The sequence below is a fragment of the Carcharodon carcharias genome, chromosome 18 (genome assembly GCF_017639515.1).
Source record: "Carcharodon carcharias isolate sCarCar2 chromosome 18, sCarCar2.pri, whole genome shotgun sequence".
NCBI lineage: Eukaryota > Metazoa > Chordata > Chondrichthyes > Lamniformes > Lamnidae > Carcharodon > Carcharodon carcharias.
In genome coordinates, this window is record NC_054484.1 from 88,930,380 (window position 1) to 88,949,726 (window position 19,347).

Here is a 19,347-nt window from a genome sequence, read left to right on the forward strand (position 1 = left end):
TCAATATTCATCCCTTCCACCACCAATGCACAGTGGCAGCAGTGTGTGCCATCCACAAGATGCACTGCAGCAATTCACCAAGGCTTCTTAGACAGTACCTTCCAAACCTGCGACCTCTACCACCTAGAAGGACAAGGGCAGCAAATAGATGGAAACACCACACACTGTTCTGACTTGGGACTATATCGGCCTCCCTTCACTGTCACTGGGTCAAAATCCTGGAACTCCCTTCCTAATAGCACTGTAAGCATACCTACACCGTATGCAGCAGTTCAAGAAAGCAGCTCACCACCACCTTCTCAAGGGCAATTAGAGATGGGCAATAAATGTTGGCCTAGCCAGAGATGCTAACATCCCGTGAAAGAATAAAAAAAACAATGACCTTTAGTTTTAGACTCCAAGTTTGATGTTATATATATCAATTTTCAAAATGTGTTTGAAAAGTACTACATAATAGAGGTGTTAGCAAACTTAAAGCCCATGGTATTAAAGGGTCAATGTCAGCATGGATATACAATTGGTTCAGGGACAGAAAGCAGAGGGTGGGGGTGAATGATTGTTTTTCAGTCTGGAGGGAGTGGTGTTCTCTGGGATTGTCATTAGGACCATTGCTCTTTGTGATATATATTGATGACCTGGACTTGGATACACAGGACATAATTTCAAAGTTCAAATTTAAAAGCAATGATTCAAAATTCGAAAATCAAACAGATAGACACATGGCAGATGAAATTTAACACCGAAATGTGAAGTGATACATTTTTGGTAGGAAGAATGAGGAGAAACTCATTCATATGGACTAAATGGTCAAGAACAGAGACACATCGGAGCAGAAGTAGGCTATTCAGCCCTTCAAACCTGCTCTGACATGTGTGGATATATGTACACAAATATTTGAAGGTAGCAGGACAAGTTAAGAAGGCAGTTAAAAAGCATGTGGGATCCTAGATGTTATTAATAAAGTAGAAAACCGAGGATATTATGATGAACTACTGATGATCCACTGGTTAAGCCTTAGCTGGAGTATTGAGTTCAATTCTGGACACCATGCTTCAGGAAGGATGCCAAGATCTTCGAGAGTGTGCATAAGAAGTTTACTCATATGGTTCCAGGGATGAGGGACTTCAGTTACGTGGAGAAGCTGGTGGTGGTCTACCTAGAGCAGAGGAGGTTAGGGGCAGATTGGTAGTGGTTTTCAAAATCATGATTTGTTTTGATAGAGTAAATGAGGAGAAACTGTTTCCAGTATCAGAAAGATTAATAACTAGAGGACGCAGACTTAAGGTGTCTGTCAAAAGAAATGGAAGCAACTTGAGGAAACGCTTTTACTACAAAGCGAGTTGTTGTGCTCTGGAATGCACTGATTGAAAGGTTGATGGAAGCAAATTCAGTAGTGACATTCAAAAGACAAGGGAATAAGTCTTGAAGGGGCAAAAAATACAAGGCCAAGCGGAAAGAAAACAGAAGTGGAATTAATTGGACAGCTCTACCAAAGAGCTGGCACAGGCACAATGGGCTGAATGGCCTCCTTTATTGTAGTATCATTCTATGATTCTATAAATGGTGAACAACAGTGTCCTGGTACTGAGTATTGTGGAATTCGACTTCCCACCTTTTTCTAGTTTAAATAACAACCCTTAACCCCTACTCTCCTTGGTTGAAGCCAGCTTGCTATCCATTTTGCTACTTGTCCACTGTCGCCACAGGTTCTGACCTTAGTCCTGAATCGACCAAACAGTAGCTTATCATAAGCCTTTTGAAAGGTAGAATTACATCTACTGCTTTAGGTTGTCTCCTCTTTCTGTTACTTCAAATAATTCAATCAGGTTGGTCACGCATGACCTTTTCTTTTGAAATTTGTGCAGACGGGCCTTATTATGTTTCTGGTTTCCAAATGTTTTTCAGTTTGTTGCGTTTGCTGCCAACGTGCTGCCTGCACAATTGTACCACTTCACCCCATGACATTATTGCGAACAACGGAGATCAGAACTCTACTCATTCCCCCAAACTCAGGGGTGATACTCATACTCTCCATTTAGTTTCTCTTTTTTAAAGCAAAATTCAAATTTGCAGCAATCCTAATGAGAACTGAAACTGAAGAAAAAGTTAAATTAACAATCCTAGGGAGTTGATTTTGGAACCAGAAAGAGCTATTTTATTCAGAACAAAATACAACGTCAATTTTTGCCTAGATAATTGTGTTTAGCTTCATCTTTTTCTGTGGCATATTTTCATTCTATTATATACAAACCCTGGCTGCTCACTCACAATACCTGAAACAAAGTGTGAGGTGACACACTTTGGAAGGAGTAATTTGACAAGGAACAATTCAATGAACGGCATGACATTAGGAAGCTCTGGGGAACAAAGGGACCTTGGCATGTGTGTCCATAGATCTCTGAAGGTGGAGGGACATGTTTGTGGAGTGGTGAAAAAGGCATATGGGACACTTGTCTTTATCAATCGAGGGATAAATTACAAAAGTAGGGAAGTCATGTTGGAGTTGTATAGAACCTTGGTGAGGCCACAGCTGGAGTAGTGTGTGCAGTTCTGGTCACCATATTATAGGAAGGATGTGATTGCACTGGAGAGGGTGCAGAGGAGATTCATCAGGATGTTGCCTGGGATGAAACATTTAAGTTATGAAGAGAGTTTGGATAGACTTGGGTTGTTTTCGTTGGAGCAGAGAAGACTGAGGGTCAACCTGATCGAAGTGTACAAGATTATGAGGGGTATGGACAGGGTGGATAAGGAGCAGCCGTTCCCCTTAGTTGAAGGGTCAGTCATGAGGGGACATAATTTCAAGGTGAAGGGCAGGAGGTTTAGGGGGGATGTGAGGAAAAACTTTTTTACCCAGAGAGTGGGGACGGTCTGGAATGCGCTGCCTGGGAGGGTGGTGGAGGCAGCGGGTTGCCTCACAACATTCAAGGCTATGGGCCAAAGGCTGGTAAATGGGGATAGGTAGGTAGGTCGGCCAGGTGTTTCTCACTTGTTGGTGCAGACTCAATGGGCCGAAGGGCCTCTTCTGCACTGTGTGATTCTGTGATTCTGTGATTTTGCTATTCTCTGCCTTGCTCTTTTTTTTTTAATATTAAGTCAAATACAATCCACTATTTTCTCTTACATAATCTGTAACACACATAGTTTTGTTAACAATAATCATGGAAATGGTGGTTTTACTTTCCGACGTTTTTAATGGGCTGTGTTTACTGCCGACGCATCCGACCAGTTTCGTTATTGGTTTTCTGTGTATGCGTGTACAAGTGGACATGCACAGAAGGATATCAGTGGCCATTTTTTGTTTGCAGGAGACAGTGTTTTTAATTACGTCTTTGAATAGCAAATCCATTATCTTTCCTCGCTCTGATGTTATGCTAATTGATCTGTAGTTCCCTGGATTTGTTCTAATTCCCTTTTTAAACATAGCAACAATATCAGCTGTACTCTAGTCTCTGGCTTGATTCCCTTTTCTAAAAAACTGTGGCCAGTGGCCCTACAGGCAAGGCCTTCGTTCCTGCTGGTGTTTTGAAAGGACAAGGTTTACCTTCTGACTGACCTATTGGTGGCAAATAGAACCTGCTCAGATCTTCATTTATATAGAAAACAAACACCAAGCCAGGCTGGGGTTGGGGTGGGATTTGGTGGGATGGAGGAGGGGTGGTGGGTGTGAAGTTGGGGGTTCCGGTGAGGGGGCACGGGGAGGTATGGTTGAACTAAGGTATGACCAAAGGGATAAGGTTTGAAAAAGGTTTGAAAGAATAGGTGGACGAGCATTGGAGTTAAGGGAGGACATCTAAGAGGATATGATTTTGGCGACTGAAAGCCCTGCTGCCATTGGTGGGCTGAGGGATATCCAAGTCAGGAGAATGGAGACTTTGAGGAGTTGGACTATCGGTCTGAAGGAGGTTGCCCAGGAATGGTGGGCTGAGGTAAGGAAAGGATTTAAAGAGTTGGACGAGAGTTTTCAACCTGAGATGGGGAACCAATGTATGCCCAAAGGGACAATGTATGAGGGTGATGGGTAAGTGGTATTGCGTGTGAGAAAGGATAAATACAGCAAAGTTTATGGAAAATGGTAGGATGGGCGATTAGGAAGCAGATCGCAGTCACGTCTGGAGAAAACAAAAGCATGTACCAAGGGGTTGCACTGGTAGAGGAGAGGCACAGTCTCTGAACATTTGGTCTGGATTAAGCAGGGAGCTGAGATTGTGAACAGTTTGATTGAGCCTCAGAGTGTGGCAGGTGAAGGATGGAATCAGTGGCAGCAGCTAAACGTCATGGCTCTCACATTCCCATTGCAGAGCTGGAGGAGGTTACGGCAAAATACTGAAGATGCTGGAAATCTGAAACAAAACAAAAAATGCTGGAAAAACTCAGCAGGTCTGACAGCATCTGTGGAGTGAAAGAGTTAACATTTCGAGTCCGTATGACTCTTCTTCAGAGCTAAAGAGAAGTAAAAATGTGGTGAAATATATACTGTTTAAGGGAGGATGGGACAGGTGAAGCTGGGTAGAAGGTCAGTGATAGGTGGAGGCAAAGGAGAGATTGCAAAAGATGTCATAAACAAAAGGTCATTGGAGTGTGATGGTGGTGGTACTGGCTAAAGGAGGTGCTAATGGTGACATTAAGAGTAGAAAGCAGAATGAGCAAGTGACAGATGGCCCTAGTGGGGGTGGGGTGGGGAGGGGGGAGGGGACGGTGGTTGGAAAAAAGATCGAAAATAGACTAAAAGGTGGGGATAAAACAATAAATGAAAATGGAAATAAATTTTAAAAATAATAATAAAAGCAAATGGAAAAAAATATATAAAAATAAAAAAATAAAAATAAATATTGAAAAAAGGGGATCAAAAAGGAGTGAGGGTGGAGGAGAGAGTTCATGGTCTGAAGTTGTTCAACTCAATGTTAAGTCCGGAAGGCTGTAAAGTGTCTAATTGGAAGATGAGGTGCTGCTCCCCCAGTTTGCGTTGAGCTTCACTGGAACATTGCAGCAGGCCAAGGACGGACATGTGGGCATGAGAATAGGATGGTGTTGAAATGGCAAGCGACAGGAAGCCTTCAGACAGACCAGCTTCACCTGTTCCACCCCCTTTAAACAGTATATATTTCACCATATTTTTACTTCTCTTTAGCTCTGAAGAAGAGTCATACGGACTTGAAATGTTAACTCTGTCCTCTCTCCACAGTTGCTGTCAGACCTGCTGAGTTTTTCCAGCATTTTTTGTTTTTGTTGCTGGAGGAGATTACATTTGTTCAAGATGTCAGAAAAGCAGCCTGCTAACACAAAAAACATCCAGGAAATCGAGAGGTGACAAAGAGCTGGGTGCCATTGGTGTACTTTTGGAAGCTGAGCATGTGTCCGTAGTGATGTCGCTGATGGTCACTATGTAAATGAGGAAAAGGAGGGAGCCAAGGATAAATGTTTGGGGAACTGCTGAGGTGAAGGCTGAGGAATGGGAAGAAAAGCCATCCTTGCATGCGACCAATTTAAGATCAAATAGGCAGCAGTAGGACCCCATGATGGTCGTCCCACAGAGCTGGGTGTTGAAGGAAAGACAGAAGGATGACACAGTTAATGATCTTAAACTCTGAAAAAGATGACCAGTGAGAAACAATGCACCTTGATCACAGTTGCAAAGTATGTAATTGATGACTCTTGTTATGGCACTGGGTGCTGCACTGGAGGGATTTAAACAGCGAGTTAAGGAGAGATGGGCCCAGAACTGGAAAGCAATGATGCTTTCAAGCACCTTCAACAGGAAATGAAGGCTGGGGATGAACAAGGAATGAAGAGTCGATGGTGGGCAAATTTGAGTTGGAAGAGGGGAGGAACAATGCTCATGGAGAGGGGACCATTGAGAATGACAGAGAGGGAATGGGGACAGATCATTAAGTGGTCAGGAGTTGAATGAAAAGCTAATTGAGAGAGCAGAAGTTGGATTTCTTGGAGAGTTGGTAGTTCAAGTGAGACTGGGGTTTGTTGGTGCGGCAGGGGAAGAGGAAGGCAGGTGCACAGGTAGTGTCAATCTTTGTGGAAAAAGAAATCCATGAACTCGTTGCTCCGAGGGGGAGAAGGAGCCAGCCGTTGTCAAATAAGGAAGCTTGGAGTTCCCCATACCTCCTAGAGCTGAGAATAAACAACTTCAAAGAGTTCTTTAAAATAAGTTCATTGAATAATAAAATGATTAGAACATTACAATACAAAAAGAGGCCACTCAGATTGAGCAGTTTAGAATAAATCTCTTTGCACTGCTCTGTCCCCACAGCCCTATATTTTTCTCTACTTCATATATTTATCTATTCTTCACTGAAAGTTGTAATTACTTCTGTCCCAGTCAGGCCCTGAAACAAAGCATTCCACAATCCAGCAACCTTCTGCAGAAGGATATTTTTCCTAAGCACTTCCCGTATAATGATAATTTTAAATCGATGACCTCTTTCACTAGAAGAAACATTCTTTTCCTGTCAAAACTCTTCATACTTTGTAAAAAAAATCTTTAAATCCTAGCTCAGGCACAATCTTGATGAATCTACATTGTATGCTGTATGGCTTCAATGGGGCACCCAAAATTACAAGTCCAACTGTGGCCTAACCAACATTTTGAACAAATTTATCATTATAATCTATGTCCCTATTTGTAAAACTAAAGTGCTGGTTGGCATTTTTATTCCTTTATCTACCTGCACTTACGCCTATTTGAACCCCTGCTTGTCTATTGTTAGCATCTTTCCATTGAGTGTACACTTCCATCCCTCACCCTTCTCCATCTTAACTTGTTCCTGGCACCTGTACATCCATTCTGCTAGCCAGCCTCCATCCTCCTGAAGTCTTTTACAGTCCTCCTTTGCCAAACTCCCTATTTTTATGTTAGCAGTTCTTGATTTTGTGCCCCATATGCACGTCATTTTTTTAAACGTTTGTGTAGAAGTGAGGGTTGCTTCAGGTACATAACTTTCTTCGATGCCACAGAGCTGGCTGTTGGTGGGGAGAATTATATGTGTCACTGCTTGCTTTATCAGAGATTTTTGTCAGGAAATCAATGGCTAAAATTCTCAGTTTCTTAGATGTTTTTCTTCTTCCTTTACAATTGCAGGCACGGTGCGTATCTACGACTTTGTGAGAAATAAAACAATGGCTATTGTGAAATACAGTCAAGGTGGAACTGCACTAATTTGGGCACCTCTTGTGGTATGTGCGATCTTAACGCCATTGCTTGTTATTGCACCTTCTAAGAGAACAGGTAGCCTTCGCATGTTCAAAGATGGTAGCTGAGAAAGAATTTAGCAAGAATGTACTGGTGGTGAGGCACCCCACCCACAATTTTCTGACCGACCCAAGGAATGGGTGATGTTTCTCAACACTGGTGCATCCCCGGAAAACTTAGGCTGAAATCTGTATAAGGAAAATTCGTAATGGGGTAGATTTTCAACTTGTGACCTTGGGCATCTAACTGTCTTTGGAGTCATCCGCTTGTTGAAAATCATAGATTTCAGGGGAAATCAAATATCACTCTATCTCTTTGTGTTTCCTTATCTCTCTCCATATTTTTCTGACTCTCTGCTTCTCTCTCTCTCTCTCTCTCCATCTTTCCTTGGGGATTAATTCAATAGCCTTTGAAATTTGGCGTGGGGAATCGTAGTGCATGATTAACCCACACTAGTTAACTGCAACACAGATACACACAAATTTTGTGTTGTCTGCTGTTTTAAATGATTTCAGCATCTATCCAGCACTAAATGTGCTGATGATTGACTGGGGGTCAATATTGTAAGCGGCTAGCACCAGTTAAAGTTAGTCTGCACCTCTTAAAGGCAGGATGTATTGTGGCTGGAGCAGGTGATGGCAGTCCTGTAGGAGCTGAATCTGGCCAGACAATGAGAAAGCCAAACAATGGCACACCTTGAGAGGGAGTAGGTTCTAAGATTATCACACACTGCACTGGAGGCAAGACCCAGGAGAGGGGGTACACAAGTTGCAAAATATCAGGTCCATGCTCTTGCGGGGCTGGGGCTCAAGCCAATGCCCCCTGACATGTAGCAGCAGATGGAAGAGGAAGTTACATTTAAATTGAACGTGGCTGATGTCACTAGGAAATGGAAATCTCTAGGACACAGGAGGCCTCAGTGTTCAGTGAACTGGTCACAGGGATGTGTGACCCAGGGATTCCCTGGCTGGCTCTGAAGTGTGTGGTGGCATTCCATAGACATAGAAGCAGAAGTAGGCCATTCAGCCCATCGAGTCTGCTCTACCATTCAGTGAGATCATGGCTGTTCTGATAACCCTCAACTCCATTTTCTTGCCTTTTCCCTATAACACTTGATTCTCTTACGATTAAAAACCTGTCTATCTCAGCCTTGAATATACTTAATGACCTAGCCTCTGCAGCCCTCTGCGGTAAAGAATTCCATAGATTCACTACCCTCTGAGAGAAGAAATTCTTCCTCATCTCTGCCTTAAATGGGCGACCCCTTACTCTGAGGTTATGCCTTCTGGTCCTAGACTCTCCCACAAGGTGAAACAACCTCTCAGCATCTACTCTGTCAAGCCCCCTAAGAGTCTTATATGTTTTAATAAGGTCGCCTCTTGTCCTTCTAAATTTCAATGAATACAGGCCCAACCTACTCAACCTCTCCTCATAAGAAAATCCCTCCATACCCGGGATCAACCTAGTGAACCTTCTCTGCCAATATATCTTTCCTTAGATAAGGGGATCAAAACTGTTCACAGTATTCCAGGTGTGGTCTAACCTAGTGCCTTGTATAGTTTTAGCAAGACTTCCCTATTTTTATACTCCATTGCCTTTGAAATAAAGGCCAGCATTTTATTTGTCTTCCCTATGACCTGCTGAACTTGTGAGTTAGCTTTTTGGGATTCATGCACGAGGACTCCCAAATCCCTGGTGCTGCAGCTTTCTGCAGTCTTTTTCCATGTAAATAATATTTCCCACATTATATTCCATCTGCCAAGCTTTTGCCCACCCACATAACTTGTCTATATCCCTCTGTAGACTCTTTGTGTCATCCTCACCATTTGCCTTCCCACCTATTTTTGTGTCATCTGCAAATTTGGCGATGGTACATTCATTTCCCTCATCCAAGTCATTAATATATATTGTAAATAATTGTGGCCCCAGCACTGATCCCTGTGGCACTCCACTAGTTACAGGTTGCCATCCTGAAAATGTCCCCCTTATCCCAATTCTCTGTCTTCTATTAGTTAGCCAATCCTCAATCATGCTAATATACTATCCCCAACACTATGGGCTCTTATTTTATTAAGTAGCTCCTGCTCTGCTACATTTTTTTTGCTCTTGCAGGAAGTTGTAGCTGAGGAAATTCCCACCAGGAGCTGAGGGTAAGGGCTGGGGTTCAGCTGACTGTAATTGCTATTGAGATGGTTTTATTGGTGCACCGATGTGTTATTTGAATGCTAATTGGTGGTTCAATAATCCGCAGTGCGACATATCAATTAGCAGAAGTCATGCTGGAGTGACTCATTGTTTAATGTGTTTTTTCAATGGAACATTACAAAGCTTGAACTATGGAGGAACCGCTTACATTCCAGTTATAGATTGCTTATGTGCAGATATTTAATTTTTGGGGCTTTCCCTCTGAAAAATGTTTAGCTCGAGTTTGGAGTTGGGTGGAGGCTACTCGGAGAGATTAAATCCTGCCATATTACAATTGATTTATACAGCAATGAGTTTGTATACAAAGTGATGTGAATTTACAGCTTGTGACAGCAGGATTGGTGCTGTTTTCTAGTTTGAATGAAGCTGTACTCAAGTTGATGCCAAATATGACAGTTTGGAAATGTACCAGGATGTGAAATTGGAAGAATACAACAACTCTGGTTTAAGGAAAGGAGATTAGCAAATTCAGGAACTGGGGAAAAGGATGTTGTGGAAGAGATTAGACAAAGGCAGTGCAAAGCCCTAGCTGCAGACAGATATGGGCTGGGAAAAAATGGAATTCAACCGTGTATCTGAACATCTGGGCAGGGTGTAAGCAGCGTGTTAATGAAACCAGGAGATGTTAGAAGAAATTAAGAGAATGAATGAGGAGGTGATATAGCTATTACAGCAAGAAATGGAGAGACTGAGAATTCAGAGAGAGAAGTCCTTGTGAACAATGTCGAGTTTGGACATGAAAATGACAGATTCCTATTAGACCCCTGAAACAGCCTCAGTGATATTGCAGTTAATGCCACCTATGTAACCTTTACTTAAGACTTCTATCAGTTCCACAAATATGTTCATTCTTTTATTATTCATTGTCTTATTTCTTTTAGCAAGATCACTTTTTTACCATCTTTAAATATTTTCCTCTCTTGAGCCTGCAAATTCTAATCTTCAATTGTGCACCCTATGGAGGAGCGTCGACTCACTTAGAGTGACTGCTGATTGGCAGGCCTGAACTTCCAAAGCTGCTGCCCATTTCAGAGGAGTCATGACAGATAATGCTGACAATTCTTCACCATTGCCATCAGAAAAGTGTGGTGCCAGTATGCACTGCCAGAGATGGAGGGAAATTGCCTTCACCGAAAGAAATTCCAATGGAAATCTTCTGATCTCATTTAATTCTTTATTAATATGGACTCTGGAGTCACTATATCCTCTTTCAATGTGTATGTGTGGCCATTACATTAATATGCACACCTATTCGTATGTTTGTACCATTTTCTTTCACGTGGGTTCAAGCATTGACTGAAATTACATGAACCGAACTATGGATGCTTAACCCATTCACCCGCAACCTCCATTATTCAAAAAGTGACACTAACCTGTTTATTTTAAACAGGTAGAGTACCTCCACTTAACTGTGTTGGATAAAAGTTCTTTTTTTATAGTGTGTGTGCTATAGTGATCCCATTGAATTATCCCAAGGTCATTGCATTGTGCCCCAGTACGGAGCCATTGTATCAAGTTTGATGCGAGCCATAAAAAGAGTTAAAAAGTGTTAGCCTTCTGCATTGATATTGGATTACAGGTAACGACCACTATAGGATCACTGAGACCCATTGTAGGAGCTGGTTATAGAAAGTATGGGGAGCCTAACAAAGTCTTTGTTTTTCTTTAAACTATACTGAAGTCACTGTAAATATGTGGACAATGTATTTACTTCGCCCAACCAAAGCTAAGCAGGGTACTTTCCCCTTTTCCTCTCCCCTGCATGAGTTAAATGAGCCTCCAAGGGAGATTCTTATGCGCCCATTCAAATAAGTCGGAGGGAATTGAAGCTGCTTGCCTGGATAGTGTCGATCAAAAACTTGCAGGTGGATTAAAGTAGAGTTATATCACCCGTGTCACAACACTTGAACTCGGAGGGATATTCCCCCGCTCCACGCTGGCTGGCAGGTAACTTGACTGCAGAAACCCTGCGCATCTAGCGAGGGAGCTGAGTGAAAGCTGGGATTATATTGAGTGTAACAGAGGGTGAGTAGAAGATCTTAATACTTGGCCCTTAGTGATCTGACCAACAGTAGTCCATCAACTTCGTAAATGGGAATTGAACTTTAATTTTAATGTACTACTGCTGAAATCAATGTTTCTTAGGTTGCAAATTTGTCACAGCCTTCCCCCTTTTCACATTGAAGTTAGGAGGGATTTGGGACTTTTATCAACATGACAGTGTCAGTAATCTTCAAGCTTGAAGTCTTGATCTGTCTCTTCATCACACATGAATTCCTGTAGCAGACCATCACACATCGGGTTGAGTTCACACCTGTTTTCACGGATTATTTTCAAGTTTAACAAGTGACTGTTAAAAGTGATGCAGGAAATATTTGCGGAGCCCCATGTCCTGCTCATTATTCATCAATGTGAGGCATTCGCATGATGAAGAACACAAAGTTCCAGTTACATCACGTTTTTTTTGGTTGGGGGTGGGAATCTCTTGAAAAAAGAAACTTTGATTCCATTGTGACATTTAAAGGAATCATCCTCCTGATAAAAAGGTGACATGCAAACATATTTTTCTGAACTGATTTAAAGCAGCCCAGAAACAGGAGAAGCACTAGGGCCCATGATTTCTCTCCCAGCTCCTGACTGGAGGCTTCGGTTTAGGGGAGGGGAGATGTCCTGTATGCGCAGGAGGCTTTCCTGACAAACACTCAGAAGGCAGTAGAATCAGATAGCTATGGAAGGCAATGCCAATAGTCAAGTTCCAAGGAGCTGGATGTAGTGCCGCAAGAAGTTCAATGGCCTCATGAGTGGCCAAAGTTGCCTTCAAATGCACCACTAGCTTCAAACACTGCTCGATTCGCCACACCCTATCATTCACTTACTAACAATCTGTATCAATCAAGACTCAAGCCTGACATACATATGCTACATTACACCCTGACACACTTAGCACTACTACAAGCCACACATTCACATCTCACAGCTTGCACACACTGTCAGCTATTTATACGTGACAGCCACATCAGCCAAGCAAATTGCACAACACTGGCACACTTCCCTCTCTTTTATTGATGAGGGTGGTGCACAACCAGAGGTAGCAGAAAACAACTAGAGGAGGGCAAATATGTCCTGACCCTCATGGAGGAGCTATTGCTGGCTATATCGGAATGCCCATTAGTGGGGAGACGGTGGCGTAGTGGTAATGTCACTGGACTAGTAATCCTGGGGACATGGATTTAAAAACCCCGGCAGTTGGTGGAGCTTAAAATCATTAATAAATCTGGAATTGAGGGCTAGTCTCAGGTGATCATGAAACTGTCAGGTCATTGTAAAAATCCATCTGGTTCACTAATGTCCTTTACGAAAGGAAATCTGCCGTCCTTCTACCTGGTCTGGCTTACATGTGACTCCGGATCCACAGCAACATGGTTGACTCTTAACTGCTCTCTGAAATGGCCTAGTCAGCCACTCAGTTCAAGAGTAATTAGGGATGGGCAACAAATACAGGCCTTGCCAGCGATGTCCACATCCCATGAAAGAATAAATTTTTAAAAATTGCTGAGGCAGAGATGCTAAAACTGTAGGAAATGCAGGGATCCTTATACCTAATACACCTTCTCATATCCCACCCCCGCCTCATCCCACACTCCTTTCTGATTTACAAGCTGCAGATAATGTAAGCATGAACTTTCTACTATACCCCCCATCCCCACACCACAACCTTACCCTGGTGAGGGGAACAGCAAGAAACAGTGATGACGAAGACACAGCACGATGACATGATTTAAAACTCACAGTCATCATCTCGGATACTGACATTGTGTAACTTAGAGGATAGAATAGAGGCAGCATCTGCATGTGGTGAACCACCAGACATGAGTGGCCAGCAGCCAGAGCAGGGGGCAAAAAAGCATAGATACCGGCTCACCAGAGGGTGAGGTTACATGAGTTCTACTGCAGAGGACTCGGATGGACACTGTGATGGAGCAACTTACAGTAAAAGGCTGATGGGCATGCACAATGAAATGCTTGGAACAGTGGCAAATCTGCCAGAATGCCTACAGCCTTTGCCAAGGAGAATGGAGGAGCCCAGCTCAGACTTATACATGGGGCTTTGCACAGAACTTGGAGCCCATCCTTTCCAACATGGAAGTGGTGGTCAACTCCACTAACTAACATGTGGACCCAAACATAATGCAGCATCTGATGGCCAATGTCTCAGCTTCCTTCAGAATAAGCAGCTTCCACCAGAAGTCTGGGTGCTGCGGTAGAAGCTCGGACTGAAATCATTGACAGTCAGCTTGATGTCATCATGGCTGTGAATTACAGTGTCCAAAGGGGCCTGCAGGGTGTCAGAAATCCAGAAGTTTGTCCTCTAACAAATTCAGGATTGCTGAAGTGCTGCCCTTAGGGGGTGGCAGTGGTTCTATGGAACATGAACTTGCTGCCCTCTCTTAGGAAGAAAGCATTTGTCTTACGACCACTGCCACTCCACAAGTGCCTTCATTGTTGCTGTTTAGTCAGCCAGCCCAGACTGCTGTTGCTCATGTTGAGATGGTCCAGTCTGCAGCCGCACCCTCAAGAACTGGAGCTGCCCGAGGTCATTCTGCAAAGCCATTTACGGTCTCTTCCACTGAAAGTCAGCAGCCTGCCACCAACCATTCTGCAGCCACTGGAGTAGCGCTGTGTGGGAGCAATAGGATAGACAAGGTAGAGGGAAAACAGGTACTAAGGGAATGCACAAGGTGATTAGCTGACTGTTGTATGCAACATGTAATGATTTGATTTATAAATTTGGTTTTGAATGTTTATTTCATAGTGGCTGTTTTTATGCATTGGGGCAAATGTACTCTGTGACAGTCAGTGACAGAGGGAAGGTAAGGTGTGAGACTGTTGGCGAATGGGGAATTAGGGTTGCAGTTACTGGTATTGTACTCAGATGAGTTCTTTGGGGAAAGCCTGACCAGAAATGGTTGCCTCCTGTTTTTTTCCTTCCTCCCCTCATCCTCTTCCATCTCCCCCTCCTCTTTCCTCATTCTCAAGTATCTGCTCCTGAACTGCTTGCTCCCTCATGTTATACAGCAGACTGTGACAAATCTTGACACCTGCTCTGCCGAATGCTACAGGGCTCTTCCAGAGTGGTCCAGGCAGTAGAAACAGTTTTTAAGTACACCAGTGGTCTGCCATATCACATTTTATATGACAGAATGGTTTCATTGTATGCATGTTGTGCATGTGTGCATGAGTTGTGCACCGGAGTCATCAATCTTGTGGTCAGTGGGTAGCCCTTGTCGCTCAGTGGCCCCTCTTTGGTTCGCTGTGATGGCTCAACATCATGACTGCTGCCAGGATACTGGGCATGATTCTCAGCCTATGGCCATACACCAGCTGAATATTGAGGGAGTGGAATTCTTTTTGGTTCTGTTATAAGGCAGAATTATCTTACGATGCCTGCAAAATGATATGCATGTAGTGAATGACACCCTGTGTCACGAGGTAATCCGCAATCCTCTTGAAGCCACGTTCTTGTTCCTCTTAATTCTCTTTAGCAAGAGAGAATGAAATGTAGTTAACCCTTAATGAATAGAAAGTGCCAGCAGATTTCAGTGAGAATGTCTCATCTTGTTCCTCACTGCAGCTCAGGTAAGGGAATTGCTCCCTGGACACCTTGGGTGAATATAGCCTTCTGCTGAGAGTCCTTTTCCTCCTTCACTCTCTACCAGCAGCTTATACTGCCCTGTGTGGCTCTGTTCATTCTCCAAATCATGCTGCATTCCAAGGAGAATGGCTACACATGAACCTATGCCTGGGAGCAACTGGTTTGTGCAGAAGCATTGCAGTCAGCAAAAACACCTTGAGCACCTAGCATGCCACCCCCTTTAGACTTTGGCTACTTTAAGCAAGCATAGAACACTCCAGAAACTTCTGGAATTCAGCAACAGCCAAAAGAAATCAACCAGTGGAATTCTTTTCAGTTCTGATATAGGGCAGAATTATCAGTAGTTCAACTATAAGTAGTTGATGATCCCTTGAATTACCATTGCTGCTGTATGCATCTTCAGTTGTGCAAAGTTAAGAGAGAGTGTTAGCTGGAGTGTTTAGCTCCAACATGGGAATTTTGGCATCAAATCAACTGTCCATGCTGTGCTGTCATGATTTGTCTGCACTGCATACTTTCAGTGGCCATTCACTGCATGCCCACTAACATCCTTGCCAATATGATGCCCAGTGCAACCCACTCAAAGTGTGAACACACATCCTGGATCCATTTTGGATACCAAATGGCACCCTTAGCAGCCAAACAATGTGCTACCAATCTGAATTTCGTGCTGCAGATCTCCATATCTTGCTCCTTTCATGTTTCTAAATTTCCCACTGCACCTCTCTCTATCTCTCAATAACTCTCTTTCTCTATCTTCCAATCATTCTATCCATAATCTCTCTCTTTCTATATCTCTATATATTTTTATGTCTATCACCCTTTATCTATGCTTCTATTCCTAGTGCTCTGTCTCTTAATCCATCTATCTTTTCAGCTCTTTCTATATTTATTTATATCTTTCTTATTTTCTCTACATTGACATCTATTTCTCCAATTATAAATTTATACAATCTCTATTTATCTTTATCAGTCTATGCGATTTAAAAAAAAATCATGGGTTATGGTTTTCGCAGGCAAGCTTGGCATTTATTGCCCATCCCTAATTGTCCTTGAGAAACTGGTGTTGAGCTACCTTCTTGAACCGATGCAATCTATGTGGTGAAAGTGCTCCCACAATGCTGTTAGGTAGAGAGTTTCAAGATTTTGATCCAGCAATGGGGAAGGAACAGTGACATATTTCCAAATCAAGATCATACGTGATTTAAAGGGGAACTTGGAGGTGGTGGCATTTCTATGTGCCTGCTGCCCGTGTTCTTCTAGATGGTAGAGGTCACAGGTTTGGAATGGGGTGTTGAAGAGGCCTTGGAGAGTTGCTGCAGTGCATCTTGCCGATGGTACACACTGCAGTCACGATACACCAGTTATGGAGGGAGTGAATGTTTAAGATGATGGTTGCGGTGCCAATCAAGCGGGCTGCTTTGTCCTGAATGGTGTAGAGCTTCTTAAGTGTTGTTGGAGCTGCACTCATCCAGGCAATTGGAGAGTATTCTTTCATAAACATGCTTTGTGCTTTTGAGATGGTGAACAAGTATTGGGGAGCCAGGAATTCAGTCACTCTGTGCGGACCCCCCAGCCTCTGACCTGCTTTTGTAGTTGCAGTATATATATGGTGGGTCCAGTTAAGTTTCTGGTCAATGGTGACCCCTCCAGATGTTGTTGGTGGGGGATTCAGCGTGGTAATGCTGTTGATTGTCAAGGGGAGATGGTTAGATTCTCTCTTGCTGGAGATGCTCATTGCCTGCAAATTGGGTGGCATGAATGTCACCTGCCGCTTACCAGCCCAAGTCTGAAAGTTGTCCATGTCTTGATGAATGCTAATGGGATGATAATGATTACCTCATTATCTGAGGAGTTGCAAATAGAACTGAATAATGTACAAACATCGGCGAACATCCCCACTTCTGACCTTATGATGGAGGGAAAGCCATTGATGAAGCAGCTGAAGATGGTTGGGCCTTAGGTCTACCCTGAGGAACTGCTACAGCAATGCCCCAGGGCTTAAATGATTGGTGTCTGAGAACCACCTTTGTGCTAGGTGTAACTCCAACCAGCAGAGTGCTTTTCTCCTGATTCTTATTGATTTCAATTTTCCTATGGCTCCTTGATGCCATACTAGGACAAATGCAGCCCTAATGTCAAGAGCAATCACTCTCACCTCACCTTTGGAATTCAGTTCTTTTATTCTTGTTTGGACCAAGGTTGTAATGAGGTCAAAAGCTGAGTAGCTCTGACGAACATAAACTGGGGTGGTGTGTGGATGGCAAGCTCCCCACCCCTGGAAATGACGACAGCATGGAGCTGATATGCTCCATGTCAACCTACCCCGCAGAACATAAAGTGTAAGTCCGGGGTCTTGGGCTGAGAGGGTTTGGGTAAATTAGGGAGAGGGGCGGGAGGGGAGGGAGGAAGTGAGGGTTCGACCTAAGGGGGAGGGGCTGTCCCACAATAGGCAAAGGGCAGCCTCTTGAGCCCACCCCCCTTCTTTCCTGCCCTTTTACCAGGTAAGTTAGAAAGTCAGGCTTCCTGCTCCTGCCCGGCTGCCCACACCAAATGTTTTATGGCATGGGCAGTGTGTTATCAGGGTCAATTGGCTTGATAACAAATCTAATTGACCCTGATTATTCATTTTAATATGACAGGTGGGCTACCTGCCCCCGTACTATGGGGGTGAGCTCAAGGTTGGGTGCCTCCCTGCAGAAAACATGCCCAACTGAGGGCATAAAAAATTCAGCTCCATGTGTCTTCATCATCATTGTCCTCTTGATCTTCCTCCACTACCTGGGCAGGTTACAGTTCTTGGGTATCTGAAAGGGAAAAGGGACAAGGATAAGGTTATGGTGAGGGGAGATGAGAAAGTCAGAATAGAAAAGAAAACGAACTTGCAGTTATACAATACCTTTCAAGAACTTAGGATTTCCTTTGCAGCCAATAAAGTTTTTTTTGAAGTAGGAAATGCAGCAGGAAATGATGATTTAATCCCCTGTTCTGTTCACACTGCACAACACTGGGCCTCACAAAGTACCCTCCCCCCTTCAAACCCAAATTCTTGCCTTGGGAATCGCAGTATGCAAGCTTGTAATTCGATTCAAGGTCAGCAGTGGGCATCATCACTGAGCTGTTGAACTGCAAAGTATGGGCCAATATGATGCAATGATCTTTCAGCCAATACTAGTGATGCACCTTGATATTTATTACACTGTCTATTGTTCCTTTCACCTCCTTCTGGCAGCTTTGAAGTGCTGATTTTAATCCTGAATTTTTGTTCAATTTATGTGGAATTTTAAAATATACAAGCATCTTTTCCTTTGCAGCTCTACCCAAAGGGAAACATGATTGCTGTAGGCTTTGAAGATGGTGTTATCCGCATCTTGGAAATATATAACCCTAAAGGCCTTGCTCATGTTGCTGGCAGATCGGAAGTTGGTGAGATTGATATTCGCCTAAAACAGGCCTTGAAGCCACACACAGCAGATGTCACTGCTATTGCTTATGAACATAATGGAGAAATGCTTGCAACAGGTGTAAGTATAAACAGATAAACACATTTGAAGCACACGAATAATTCCTGTGGATCTGAGCTATTCCACCACTCTATCCAATTGCTATTTTGTCTGACTTTGCTGCCCTAAGTCGTCACCTTCCATGGCCCCCTTGAGGCACAGCAATCAGGCTCCTGCATCTTTCATTACTGCTGTACAGTGGAGTACTATGCTATCACGGGCATGGTCCCAGGCAGATGTCTACTCAGGACAGAGTTGCGGGCTTCCTCCACTCTCTGCCTGGACTTTTCTTCTGAATACAGTAAAAAGAAAGTCTCAAATGCTCACTTACGGAATGAGCAGTCACACCTATCTACCATGAACTGCTCCTGATGCTGGGACATTCTGCAAGCTGGAAGCTGCATTCTGCGGGGAGATGGTGGTGTAGTGGTAATGTCACTGGACTAGTAACGGCAATTGGTGGGATTTAAATTTAGTTAATAAATCTGAAATTGAAAGCTATTCCCAGTAATGGTGACCATGAAACTATCACTGATCGTTGTAAAACCCATCTGGTTCACTAATGTCCTTTATGGAAGGAAATCTGCTGTCCTTACCTGATCTGGCCCACATGTGACTCCAGACCCACAACAATGTGGTTGACTTTTAACTGCCCTCTGATAATGGCTTAGCAAGCCACTTAGTTGACATGAAAGTTGGCATAGTCCCAGAGGACCATAGGCTACTCTCTCATCAGAGAGAGATGACTGGTGTTGAGTTTAACCTGAGGGTCACTATACCTC

The 19,347-nt window shown here is 43.4% G+C and overlaps 1 protein-coding gene across 1 annotated transcript in view; it reads left to right on the forward strand.

Moving 5' to 3' along the window:
- Positions 1–19,347, forward strand: part of LOC121290732 (cilia- and flagella-associated protein 44) — a 375,801-nt gene that overhangs the window by 220,775 nt on the left and 135,679 nt on the right. The window contains exons 12-13 of the mRNA XM_041211577.1: positions 7,094–7,188; positions 18,377–18,586. Of these exons, the coding sequence (XP_041067511.1) occupies positions 7,094–7,188; positions 18,377–18,586 (305 nt within the window). The remainder of the gene's footprint in view (positions 1–7,093; positions 7,189–18,376; positions 18,587–19,347) is intronic.